General features: G+C 53.2%; 1 protein-coding gene across 4 annotated transcripts in view; it reads left to right on the top strand.

Moving 5' to 3' along the window:
* Positions 1 to 3,079: 3,079 nt before the first annotated feature.
* Positions 3,080 to 14,309, top strand: part of LOC138520847 (complement receptor type 2-like) — a 309,555-nt gene continuing 298,325 nt past the window's right edge. For 2 of the 4 annotated variants that reach the window (XM_069633222.1, XM_069633221.1), the window contains exon 1: positions 3,080 to 3,257. In XM_069633222.1, the coding sequence (XP_069489323.1) occupies positions 3,176 to 3,257 (82 nt within the window). In that variant the 5' untranslated portion in view covers positions 3,080 to 3,175. The remainder of the gene's footprint in view (positions 3,258 to 14,309) is intronic. The other 2 variants (XM_069633219.1, XM_069633220.1) reach the window with 1 other exon arrangement.

Genomic DNA, 14,309 nt, shown 5'->3' with positions numbered 1-14,309 from the left:
CCCCCTGACTGGCGATTGGGTGGAAGTTCCATATATGGTGTTTAGGGGTAGTCCAGGCCAGTTGGCTGGAGCCTTCCCAATGAATGCATGTTTTGGGTAAGCCTGTGGGGTGGGACCTGGGTGAATGGAGTGAGATGAATACACATTCTGTGTTATGGGTGTCTAGTATCTGGTGTTTGATACAATGGCTGAGACAGCCCTGCCCGAAACTGGTATGAATGCAGTGTGTAGTGCTGAATGGCAGAGTGCTTGTCCGAATCCACATTCTGTGTTGTGAGTGTCTGGATGGAGAAGAATGGCCTGAATGCACTGTGAGCCGATTGGCTGCCTGACTGCCTGAATGCCCTTCTGAGTGATTGGTTGCCTGAGTGTGATCCAGAAGAGGGAATTGGAGATCAACAGTATATCTAGGGGCCTCTCACGGCTAGCAATTGTTCAGAAGCTTAAGTTGAAACTGATGCTTAACTTTGAAGCCCACTGGAAGAAGAAAAACTGCTGCTGCTGTCATTCGCTAATCTGAAAGCTTTCTGTGCCTTCAAGGAACTGATCCAAGAGAGGACCTGGCTAGGAGGCCTCTTCCCGATCTATGAGGGACCATCGTGCACCAGCTGATCTTTTCCCTGGTAGACAGACCTATGAAAGGCTGCCGACCGGAGAAGGGGACCGCCGAGGAGAATGAGGAGAAGCACCGGACAGCTGTCCACCATCGCCGACCGGAGCCGCAGTGCTCCCTTTGCCTAAGAACAATTGATCCAAGGACTCCCGTGTTCATCATCGCTGACCGCTTTCGTCCAGCCGGAGAAGGTCAAGGCCGCTGACGACTGAGGAGAATCCACCGGTGGGTTTCCAGCCACTCGAAGACCTCAGAGATGCCGACAAAACTATTTAAGCCAGCAGTGGTCACGTCCGGTTCGCCGACACCAGACACCGTTGACCTGATGCCCTTGCTGGGCCAAAGTTCTTCATTGAATCTTTGTGGCAACAAACACTCGTCATTGAGGTGCACCGCACGCCTCTTCTTCACAGGACGTTCACAAGCTTTCGTCAATGAGCACCGCGACGATCGAAGCTGCTCCCTCAATGACTACCGTTCACATCTTTCCTCACCGACTCTCGACGACCCGCGGCTCCTGCCTTAAGGGGAGTGTGCTCAAGAAGGGCATGTCGACGACTCACCGAAGAACTCTATGAACCCAGGTACTTTGGGGCAGTAGAACTTTTTTAGAAGGAGATAAGACTCTAATAGACAATATCTGTACTGGGCTTGTAGTGCATCTTCATTTACAGATTGGCCAGGTTGTGGGATCCTCATTCAGAACTCTCCATAGAGGTAGAGGCCCAGTATTCTACCAATTGTCTAACCAACTTGTTTCCCTCCTAAAACTATGGTTGATATCGTTTTACTGTATTGATTCATATGCTATTAGAACTGGATACAGTTGATGCATTTTAATGGAATCAGAGTAATAGTGGTATCACTTAGAACTGTATATGTTTGCCATTGTAGATTAACTGCGCTCAAAGTGTGTTATTGTGATTGTGTAACGTGAACCTTATTTATATAAAGAACTGTATTTTCACTAACATAGTGTGTGGACATTCCTTTGTGGGTGTTTGAGGACTACACTGTATTTAAGAACCAGCCCGCATCCCCTCCTGAGAGCTAAGTCTTGATTGCTCGCCACGATACCAATAATAGAGAATCTTGGCTGGGGTCCTCTGTGCCTCTCCTCTGCCATATAGAGAGCAGGAGTACAGACACCCCTCCAGTCTTTATAGTCTTCTAGTATTTTGCATGCAAAACATAATATACATTACTATTTTCAACACGCACCATGTCTTTTCCCGGACATTTTTCTGTTAGCAGTGGTACATTTTCACATTTAAATTGCAAAGCTGTTGTGTGAAAAATCCTGCTTTCCATGTGCAAGGGACTTCAGTTTTGAGCCTTTGAATGCACCTCACACATGCCATGCTTGGATTGCCTTTGTGTTTTTAATCTCTTTTATGCAGTGGCATGCCTTTTTCAGGCCATGCTATGGCAACTTGGCATTATTTGCTCTATGGTTGTTTGCACCCCTCATCCGCCTGCCCATTTAAGACACCACTGACTGATCCCAGAAACTTTTTGCTCACAGTCTACTTACCAACACACATTCACATACCAAGTGAGAGAGACTCCAATACAAAACAACTGTCTGAACACCCCTCCAATCAGCCAGCAGATCACTGCCCCTCTAGAAGCATCTTGCAGCCTATCACCAAGGGCAAGGACGTCTCCCCACAGACACCAATGACTATCACACTTCATTAACCCCACAGCAAATCCATCTTGTAATGTCCCTTTCCCCGCGACCCCCACCTCTTTCAGGTCTGCCACAGTGCCTGTGCACAGATGCCAACATTATCCATTCCATTCCGGAGACAATAGTCCAGTCCTGTTTTGTAACTTTGCAATCTGTAGTGCTTGTTTTATAATGGGGAAATCCAGCACTACAACTCCCAGAATGCAAAGTTAAAAATCAGGACTGGGCTCGTTTCTGCCGAATAGAATGGATAATGTCTTTCATGCCTGGGGGCATTCAAATGTCAGTGGGATGTGAAGTCACAACTAAAGACATAAATAAATACATCCCAATACTATAGAATATATTAACATACCAATAAAGAGCCAAACCTCGTAACTTGCCTAGCCCTCCCCAGAGCTTCCTGCCCCCTTCATGGCCTGGGCTGGTGTTGGCATCCGATTCTGGAGCACATAGCCAGGCTGCTGTCCCCGGTGACCTCGGGTGTGTCACATTTACTCGGAATTTCAGGCAAAGGGAAGTGGGGCTTTTAATGGTGCCAAGAAGGAGGGCGCGGGAGAGCCAGAAGCGAAGGAGGAATCGTGTGTGTAAACAGAGTGCGGTGGCACCGGACGCATGAATGAGGCACATCTCTGCCGGCGCCCTGCTCTGCCCTTACCATATGCTCCTGTGTAAACGTAATCGCTCCCTGTTTGCACTGCTACCCGACCCTGACCCCCAATATTGGAGTGGGCGGCGGCTTTTGCTGTCCCTCCTCCGCTGCGTGTGGGTGGGTTGCTGTGTTTGGGGCCAGTGCAGAGGCCCTTCTTGGACACACACACTCTCCCCTGCTGCCGTGGAGGGTCCAGAGGCGTCCTGAGAACGGTGCAATGGTCGTGGCAGCCCAGCGATGGAGCCGCGGTGTCGCCCTCTGCTGGGTCTGGCTGGGTGCCCTCGTCGGCAGGGTTCACGGTATGCCAGCTGTCTTATCGCCTAAACCTGTGTACTTGGCTCACAAAGGACCATGCTAGGTAGCAATTACAACCTGTGACGTGTCTGTTCACTGTGCTTAAAATCTGCCACTAAACGGGGCAGCTCAGTGGGTTGGCAGCTTGCTGCAGAGATTTTTTTGGGCAGCTTTAATCGCAGTGAGTCTGACTCCGGGCTGGAGTGCAAATATCCTACTAAGTGCAGAAGCATGGCCTCAAGGCGCTCTGTCGTGATCTCAGCCCCCACCTCTCGGAGTTCATGTATGTGTATTTCAGCTTGCCATCTCTCTTGCAAGAGCTCTCATTGGTTCGCCTGCATTCTGGGCATTAATGAAAGCGGGGCTCTGTAGCTTCATGGTATTCAATAGAAACCGTGTACTCCTGCATAGTACGTGAGTTTTGCGAGTTCCAGAGAGTTGGGACCGTTGCAGGAATCGGAGAGATTCTACCGAGTTCCGGAAGACTCAGGCAGTGGCTACAAGGGGGCGCGGGCGGGGACCTGGGGTTTGGCATGGCCCCGGATCTGGGCAAGATGTCCCAGTGTGCTGGTTCAGAGGCGGCCCAGCCTTAGAGACAACATGTATACCTGGTCCTCACCCACCAAAGCAGGCATCGCTGCCTGGTCCTCGCCCACCAAAGCGGGCATCGCTGCCTGGGAATCGCCCACCAAAGCAGGCATCGCTGCCTGGTCCCGACTCCTCACCCCTCCAAAGCAGGCATCGCTGCCTGGTCCTCACCCACCAAAGCGGGCATCGCTCACCAAAGCAGGCATTGCTGCCTGGTCCTCGCCCAGCAAAGCAGGCATCGCTGCCTGGTCCTCGCCCACCAAAGCGGGCATCCCTGCCTGGGCATCGCCCACCAAAGCAGGCATCGTTGCCTGGTCCTCACCCACCAAAGCAGGCATCGCTGCCTGGTCCCGACTCCTCATCCCTCCAAAGCAGGCATCGCTGCCTCGTCCTCACCCACAAAAGCAGGCATCGCTGCCTGGTCCTCACCCACCAAAGCAGACATCGCTGCCTAGTCCTCGCCCCTCCAAAGCAGGCATCGCTGCCTAGCCCTCGCCCCTCCAAAGCAGGCATCGCTGCCTGGTCCTCGCCTCCCCCCCCCCCCCCCCCTAACGCAGGCATCAATGCCTGGTCCTCGCCCACCAAAGCAGGCATTTCTGCCTCGTCCTCACCCACCAAAGCAGGCATCGCTGCCTAGTCCTCGCCCCTCCAAAGCGGGCATCGCCCACCAAAGCAGGCATCGTTGCCTGGTCCTCACCCACCAAAGCAGGCATCGCTGCCTGGTCCCAACTCCTCACCCCTCCAAAGCAGGCATCGCTGCCTCGTCCTCACCCACAAAAGCAGGCATCGCTGCCTAGTCCTCGCCTCCCCCCTAAAGCAGGCATCCCTGCCTGGTCCTCGCCCACCAAAGCAGGCATCGCTGCCTCGTCCTCACCCATAAAAGCAGGCATCGCTGCCTCGTCCTCACCCACAAAAGCAGGCATCGCTGCCTGGTCCTCACCCACCAAAGCAGGCATCGCTGCCTAGCCCTCGCCCCTCCAAAGCAGGCATCGATGCCTGGTCCTCGTCCCCCCCCCCCCCCCCCAAAAAGCAGGCATCACCGCCTGGTCCTCGCCCACCAAAGCAGGCATCGCTGTCTCGTCCTCACCCCCCGCCCCACCCCCAAAAGCAGGCATTGCTGCCTGGTCATGACCCGCCAAAGCAGGCATCGCTGCCTGGCCACAGCTGTTCTTATTGCCGAACAGAGAGCGTTCATCTTTTGAATCTCGGGTGGGTAAAAGGCTGAGTCTCCTCACCCGGACTGAAACCTGTGACATGAAGGCCGCACACAGGTACCTGCAGCAGGTTCATTCGCCCATTGAGCTACATATCTTTACAGTATCCTATTACCAAAGAGCCAGCCGTTATCGGTTTTAGCGCACGAATTCTAAGGTGCCCCCAGTCAGTTAGATGAGCCAAGTGTCCCAACTTTAGTAAAATCCATGCCCCCTGTGTAACCATGTTAGTGTGTGTGTGTGTGTGCGCGCCTGTCTCTCTTGCAACACTGCTGTTGGCTCTTTGTGCCAAGGTCCGCGAACGAAACGTGGCCTCGGCTGTGTGTAAAAAAAACAATTACACCCACCAGCGCTACGCGATCCTGCTTTGTTGTAAGTGACAATAAAAGGGTTTACCTGCTTCGCTGATAACCTCCAGCGCTTTCTTTCGAAGGGATGTTATCCCACCCTGCCCCCCAACCACACCCTCCATTCTCCCCTTTTTGGCACAGCGCTTTATTGCCCTCTTGTCGTTCACGCTATAATAATCCCCAACATACAAGATCTTCGGCTATGGAAGCGCCATTGTGTGCGCTACTTATAATGCGGACAATGTAACGCAATACAACGCAACACAATGACTCCTGCCCTGTGTGTACAGGGTTCACTTTTTTTGCAGTTCTGTGTCCGGAGCAGCCAGGTGGCAGTGAACACAAACTGCATAACCCTGGGGTCGCGCAATCTTTCGCTCTCCAGATGTTTTGGACTACAACTCCCTTCATTCTTAACCAGCATAGTCAATGGTGACAGATCTTGGGAGTTCTAGTCCAAAACATCTGGGGAGACGCAGGTTGCAGGCACATAGCATAACACAACATGCGAATGCTGTCCAGGTGGAGTTTCTCTCCTCCATGTCACATGTGTCCCCTGTGTGTGTATCGGCGCTCCCACTGAAAAGCGGCCTAGCTTTGCTCGTCTCCACTGCAACGTCATCCAGGCTAAACCTACTTAACATTGGCAAACGCGGCACACCAAACCTCACTGTTACAAGTCAAGCTTGGGCAAGCCTGGTGCAGTAGGAATAGGGCTGGAGCCAACAGGTATACAGATGTGCCTTAATCATACACTATGGGACAGGTTCCAGTTACTCTTGAGTTACATGGAGGACCGGCGCACGCCCATCACTATCACCAGGCGCCCCAGCGCAGGTCCCAACGGACACCCTCAGAGCACCCTCACATCATCACCCATCCAGCACTCGCAGGGTGGCCACTCACTCACTCACTCACTCACTCACTCACTCACTCACTCACTCACTCACTCACTCACAGTCGCCAGCATCCTAACATCGTGCAGGGGCGACCAGTAGCACACGTCCACAGCACCACATGACCAGAAGCGCCTGGCTCACAAAAGGATAAAACAGGCCCCTTCCCTGTGTAATCCATGCACAAGTCAGACTGGCACAACATTTACACCGAACACCAGAAGGCTCACCTTTGTTAAGAAAGTGAAAAACATTATAGACAGTGATAGACTATGAAGAGAAAGCGCCTGGAAGCTGTGCCGTTTCTATATTTTTCCACACCCAAAAAAAGAAACTCCTCCTTGAAGTAAATAAGGGTTCTGTCTTTTTTTTCAGGAGCTATTGGTGACTGTTAATAAGGGAAGGGGCAATCCTGTTGGAGTAGTGTGGGATCCCTTCTTTAAAGAATTGCCTTGGATTAATGACAAATCTTCAAGTGCTCGTGCTGCAGGGGACCCGTCTTGGAGCTCTGGTGGGACATCTGTTAATACAAAAAACGACATGCCCAAGCATTAGGTGCAACAGGGAGGATGGTTTGAAGAAATGCCACCCCCCATCACTGCAACAGATCCGTAATCAGAGGTGTTGCCTTCCAGTCCTAGCACAATCTAATTTAAGACGAATAGTGTACCCCCCCCCCAGGTAAACCAATCACACAGGAGGGCGTGTCTTGCAGTAATGACGGACCCCATTCGCCCACAAATACAACTAAAGGGTTCCAAGGGGGAGAACAAGCTGTGAGGTGCCAGCGTTCCACAGAAATGACAAGATACGCCTCACTTACAACAGGCTACAATAGTTATGCTATTCGTTATTAATAGCGGGCACTAACCCCTCGATGGAGGCCTCAAGGCGCTAATGGTGAAGTCCTAGTAGACGTGCAAATAATGATGTGTTATTGTTTGGCTTTAAGCAGGATGAGCTTTCTGTTACTTTCTTACTTTCTTAGCGTGATTGGTAAAATATTGCATGATTTCTCTGCTAGGTGGGACCACCCATGCCTGCCACCCGTGCCTGCCACCCATGCCTGCCACCCTTGCCTGCCACTCGTGCCTGCCACCCGTGCCTGCCACCCATGCCTGACACCCATGCCTGACACCCATGCCCTCCCACTAGTTGCTCTGAAGAACTTTGGCAGCACGGCCTGTTGACAGCTTTTGTATTTTCTCACTAGAAACTCGGCCCTGTTTCATAGGGTGCTCTGTGTACCATACATATGGGCCTCATTACAAGTATGGTGTTAAGTGGTCAAATTGGTGGTAAATCTGTAACCACCAACTTTACCACTACGCCAAATTATGAGGTCAGGCCTGGAGTGGCGGATTTACCTTTTTGATTTTGATATCCTGGAGGAAAATGTTGACACTCACCGCTGAAAAATTGGCCGAATCGGCAGACTTACCGCGGTGGAAATTCCACCGCGGTAATTCTGCCACAGTAATTCCACCAAAAAAGCCCCATTGTGTCCAATAGACTAAAAAAATGGGTCTTTGCACTGCCACTTGTAATCCAGTAGTATTTCCACCAGACCAAGTGGCAGTAACAGTAATTCAGGGGGGCAGCATTCTGGCACATTTACCACCGGAATACCGCTCACATTGTTATGAGGCCGCTTGTGTTGAACTCGATCCGATTTACCAAAAGGAACCAATGTAGGGAGTATAACACTGATGTCATGTGATCATGGCCCCTAAATCTGGACCGTGCCAGGATTCAAACCTGGAACCCAGACATCACACACATATTTCAGTTGCAAGCCCTTATCCCGCTGGGCTGCCTTACTGGCTTCCAGCCGAGGTGTCTTACCGGCTTTAGGTTTAGAGGTCTTGAGTTTCCACTGATTGCAGCTCATTCAAGAGCCAATAAGAAGGAGGGATTCATTCAAGGCCCTTCTCTCTGCCAAAAGCCTGGTCTCCACACTGGTCCTCAGGAGGCTGCACCACCGACTCCATTACAACATCAGCTGGCCCTTCACTCTGCCAAAAGCCTGGCCGTCACACTGGTCCTCAGGAGGCTGCACCACCGACTCCATTACAACATCTGCTGGTCCTTCACTCTGCCAAAAGCCTGGCCTTCACACTGGTCCTCAGGAGTCTGCACCACAGACTCCATTACAACATCAACTGGCCCTTAACTCTGCCAAAAGCCTGGCCTCCACACTGGTCCTCAGGAGTCTGCACCACAGACTCCATTACAACATCAGCTGGCCCTTCACTCTACCAAAAGCCTGGGCGCCACACTGGTCCTCAGGAGGCTGCACCACCGACTCCATTACAACATCTGCTGGCCCTTCACTCTACCAAAAGCCTGGCCTCCACACTGGTCCTCAGGAGGCTGCACCATCCAGAGGCTGCACCACAGACTCCATTACAACATCAGCTGGCCCGTCACTCTGCCAAAAGCCTGGCCTCCACACTGGCCCTCAGGAGGCTGCACCATCGACTCCATTACAACATCTGCTGGCCCTTCATTCTGCCAAAAGCCTGCCCGCCACACTGGTCCTCAGGCCCTTCACTCTGCCAAAAGCCTGGCCACCACACTGGTCCTCAGGAGGCTGCACCACCGACTCCATTACAACATCAGCTGACCCTTCACTCTGCCAAAAGCCTGGCCGCCACACTGGTCCTCAGGAGGCTGCACCACAGACTCCATTACAACATAAGCTGGCCCTTCACTCTGCCAAAAGCCTGGCCTCCACACTGGTCCTCAGCAGGCTGCACCACCGACTCCATTACGACATCAACTGGCCCTTCACTCTGCCAAAACCCAGGCCTCCAACCTGGCCCTTAGGAGGCTGCACCATCGACTCCATCACAACATCTGCTGGCCCTTCATTCTGCCAAAAGCCTGGCCGCCACACTGGTCCTCAGGCCCTTCACTCTGCCAAAAGCCTGGCCACCACACTGGTCCTCAGGAGGCTGCACCACCGACTCCATTACAACATCAGCTGACCCTTCACTCTGCCAAAAGCCTGGCCGCCACACTGGTCCTCAGGAGGCTGCACCACAGACTCCATTACAACATAAGCTGGCCCTTCACTCTGTCAAAAGCCTGGCCTCCACACTGGTCCTCAGCAGGCTGCACCACAGACTCCATTACAACATCAGCTGGCCCTTCACTCTGCCAAAAGCCTGGCCTCCACACTGGTCCTCAGGAGGCTGCACCACAGACTCCATTACAACATCAGCTGGCCCTTCACTCTGCCAAAAGCCTGGCCACCACACTGGTCCTCAGGAGGCTGCACCAAAGACTGCATTATAACATAAGCTGTCCCTTCACTCTGCCAAAAGCTTGACCTCCACACTGGTCCTCAGGAGGCTGCACCACAGACTCCATTACCACATCAGCTGTCCCTTCACTCTGCCAAAAGCCAGGCCTCCACACTGGTCCTCAGGAGGCTGCACCACAGACTCCATTACAACATCAGCTGGCCCTTCACTCTGCCAAAAGCCTGGCCACCACACTGGTCCTCAGGAGGCTGCACCACCGACTCCACTACAACATCAGCTGGCCCCTCACTCTGCCAAAAGCCTGGCCACCACACTGGTCCTCAGGAGGCTGCACCACCGACTCCATTGCAACATCTTCTGGCCCTTCATTCTGCCAAAAGCCTGGCCTCCACACTGGTCCTCAGGAGGCTGCACCGCATACTCCATTAAAACATCTGCTGGCCCTTCACTCTGCCAAAGCCTGGCCGCCACACTGGTCCTCAGGAGGCTGCACCACAGACTCCATTACAACATCTGCTGGCCCTTCACTCTGCCAAAGCCTGGCCGCCACACTGGTCCTCAGAAGGCTGCACCACCGACTCCATTACGACAGCAACTGGCCCTTCACTCTGCCAAAACCCTGGCTGCCACACTGGCCCTCAGGAGGCTGCACCATCGACTCCATTACAACATCTGCTGGCCTTTCACTCTGCCAAAAGCCTGGCCGCCACACTGGTCCTCAGGCCCTTCACTCTGCCAAAAGCCTGGCCACCACACTGGTCCTCAGGAGGCTGCACCACCGACTCCATTACAACATCAGCTGGCCTTTCACTCTGCCAAAAGCCTGGCCTCCACACTGGTCCTCAGGAGGCTGCACCACCGACTACATTGCAACATCTTCTGGCCCTTCATTCTGCTAAAAGCCTGGCCTCCACACTGGTCCTCAGGAGGCTGCACCACAGACTCCATTACAACATCTGCTGGCCCTTCACTCTGCCAAAGCCTGGCCGCCACACTGGTCCTCAGAAGGCTGCACCACCGACTCCATTACGACATCAACTGGCCCTTCACTTTGCCAAAACCCTGGCCACCACACTGGTCCTCAGGAGGCTGCACCACCGACTCCATTACAACATCAGCTGGCCTTTCACTCTGCCAAAAGCCTGGCCTCCACACTGGTCCTCAGGAGGCTGCACCACGGACTACATTGCAACATCTTCTGGCCCTTCATTCTGCCAAAAGCCTGGCCTCCACACTGGTCCTCAGGAGGCTGCACCACAGACTCCATTACAACATCTGCTGGCCCTTCACTCTGCCAAAGCCTGGCCGCCACACTGGTCCTCACAAGGCTGCACCACCGACTCCATTACGACATCAACTGGCCCTTCACTCTGCCAAAACCCTGGCCGCCACACTGGCCCTCAGGAGGCTGCACCATCGACTCCATTACAACATATGCTGGCCCTTCACTCTGCCAAAAGCCTGGCTGCCACACTGGTCCTCAAGCCCTTCACTCTGCCAAAAGCCTGGCCACCACACTGGTCCTCAGGAGGCTGCACCACCGTCTCCATTACAACATCAGCTGGCCCTTCACTCTGCCAAAAGCCTGGCCGCCACACTGTTCCTCAGGAGGCTGCACCACAGACTCCATTACAACATAAACTGGCCCTTCAATCTGCCAAAAGCCTGGCCTCCACACTGGTCCTCAGGAGGCTGCACCACAGACTCCATTACAACATCAGCTGGCCCTTCACTCTGCCAAAAGCCTGGCCTCCATACTGGTCCTCAGGAGGCTGCACCACACACTCCATTACAACATCAGCTGGCCCTTCACTCTGACAAAAGCCTGGCCACCACACTGGTCCTCAGGAGGCTGCACCACAGACTGCATTACAACATAAGCTGTCCCTTCACTCTGCCAAAAGCTTGACCTCCACACTGGTCCTCAGGAGGCTGCACCACAGACTCCATTATAACATCAGCTGGCCCTTCACTCTGCCAAAAGCCTGGCCTCCACACTGGTCCTCAGGAGGCTGCACCACAGACTCCATTACGAAATCAGCTGGCCCTTCACTCTGCCAAAAGCCTGGCCTCCACACTGGACCTCAGGAGTCTGCACCACAGACTGCATTACAACATCAGACTCCATTACAACATCAGCTTTGTGTCCATCCTTGCAGTCTACAACCTCCCGGGCTCAGCCCCAACCTCTCTGTCCACCAACTCGGCTCAGACTGGCACTTAATGCCAGAAGGGGGGGACTGGGAACTAAAAGAGGCCGTGGACATAAAGTTAAAAGTGGCCCCACATGACACATTTTCAGTAAGTCCAATGTTTTTCCTATGAGAACATTTGGAAGTACCACCCAAAAGAGGCCCAGGGTGCAGAGGCCTGCCGGCAAATCTCCCGAGTTCCCTATAGGCCAGTCCACCCCTGAATGCAAGGCCCAGCTAAGTTACTTCTAGTTTTCAAATCTATCCACACAGCCCCCACCCCCACCTCCACCCAACCAAGCTGATTCTGTATCCCACCACACCGCCACTCCCACTCTGCACTGCCCCCTGCTTCACCTGCGTAATGTTCTCGCCTCCCTTCCAGTGGAACTGGCTCGCCCCAGAAATTTAAAATATAACACCTGAAGGGGGTAAGAGGGTAAGGGGGTAAGAGGAGAGGGCCCTAAAAACATCTCCCAACCCTTGACGCACCTGAGACCTGCCTTGCATCTCCCCTCCCTCCATCATTCTCACCCACTCCATATCAGTAATCCCTACTTGCTTTATTAAACCTATTTGATCTAATGTACCCGTTACTATGCACGGATAATATGATATGATATGATAGGTTATTTATAACATGCTTAATACCCAGAGGTTTCTAAGCGTGGGCCCAGGGATCAAACCTCTGTTCTTCCTCGTCGTCTTGCTTCCAAGGCGAGCACGTTTCCCCTGAGCTATCCTCCCGAGACAAGCAGGGGATCAGTAATTACTCATTCAACTGGCGAACAGGAACGAGGCGCTAGGATACAGAGATATAGAAAGTGCCCCAGATGTAACTGGCACGCGGGATCCCCACTACAACCTTAGGTCCATTCATGACCCACTGAGTTTAAATGTCTTCTGAATGTGTCCTGGGGCCCTTTTAGCCACATTTCCAAACGCACACAGGTGTGGGGTGCGTAGGCCTGTTTCTATTGTATGGTGAAGATGCTTGTAGAGCGCTAGCTATGGCCCAAGAGGATCTAGACACTCATAAAAGATAGAGGGGAAGATTGATCAGGAAGCAGATCAAAATAAATATGTTTTCAGGCTCTTGCGAAACTGAAGATACTCAGAGATGGCGTGCAGGTGCGTCAGCAGAGAGCGCCACAGAGTGGGAAGAGGAGCGAAGAGTCCTGGTGGAGGCTAGAAACTCAGCGCCAGAATTCTGAATGGCGCGGTGCACTAGGCACAGAGTATTACACTTGATCCGGCTCCTCCTTCTAGGAAGCCAGTGCAGCTGACAAAGCTGATCCTTAGAGTGCTAGACTCTAGGGGCTCCAAGAGCCAGCCGGGCAGCTCAGTTTTGGAGAATCTGCAAATGGTGTAACATAACCTCTGGTTGTTCAAGATAGATACGGTTGCAATGGTCAATGGATCCCATAAGAAAAGCAGGGACCACCTTGGACTCAGAGGAAGGACTGATAAGACGTAGAAGTTTCGCAAGATTTTCAGTTTAACAAAGCCGACACTGAGAAGAAATGTGGGCTTCTCTTGACCCACTGGCCAGGAGTTTGATTCCCAAAATTTTTACTGCTAGAACTGGCTCAGGGCAGGGCCCCAAGGCGTCGGTCAGTATTTGGTAGTCCACATGGTGTCATGCCTGTGCCACTGGCGCACACATTGGCAACCATCATGGACTATTTGGAACTCATTTATCTTCATAATACTCTTTGAACAACCCCTATTCACACTTTGGTCCTTAAATTCCATTTGCACGACTTTGGTACTTGCTTATTTAATTCAGCTAACTACATGTAGCATAATGCACCTTGCTACAGTTATCAATTCCTGGCTATTCCCATTCATCAGTATTGGAACCACAATCCCCAGAAGCCCTAGCGATCAGTGCTGCTTCCACCATCTCAGGACCAGAGAGGGAGGAGGCAGATTATCTTCAGGTGTGCTGCTCCAGGTGCTGCCAATTAGCCTGCCTCAGTACAGGGCAGGGCTGTATTTAAGCAGCTGCCTGCAAGAGCTCAGTCTCTTGCATTAAGAGTTCTCCCAGCACCGTTTTTCCTTGAGCCATGATTTGAATGCTGTTCCTGTTGCCATTTCATCCGGCTTCTGATTCCAGCACACCTTGCTGCCCGGCTCCGCTGGGCTCCCTGCCTTGCAGCCTGCTACACTCCTCTGTCTGCAGCCCTGGTCCTCTGGGCTCCTCGCCTAGCTGCCCTGCTCCTCTGGGCTCCCTGCCTTGCAGCCTGCTACACTCCTCTGCCTGCAGCCCTGGTCCTCTGGGCTCCCTGCCTCGCTGCCCTGCTCCTGAGGGCTCGCTCCTGGCTGCCCTGCTCCTCTGGGCTCTCTGTATGCAGCCTACTACAGCTCTCGGTCCTGCTCCTCTGGACGCCCTGTCTCGCTGCCCTGCTCCTCTGGGCTCCCTGCCTCGCTGCTCTGCTCCTGAGGGCTCGCTCCTGGCTGCCCTGGTCCTCTGGGCTCCTCGCCTTGCAGCCTGCTACACTCCTCTGCCTGCAGCCCTGGTCCTCTGGGCTCCCTGCCTCGCTGC

Source organism: Ambystoma mexicanum, chromosome 13 (assembly GCF_040938575.1).
Source record: "Ambystoma mexicanum isolate Mex_15411 chromosome 13, UKY_AmexF1_1, whole genome shotgun sequence".
In the NCBI taxonomy this organism is placed as follows: Eukaryota; Metazoa; Chordata; class Amphibia; order Caudata; family Ambystomatidae; genus Ambystoma; species Ambystoma mexicanum.
The sequence above is the reverse complement of the archived record's forward strand: the minus strand, read 5'-3'. Positions and strand labels throughout refer to the sequence as shown.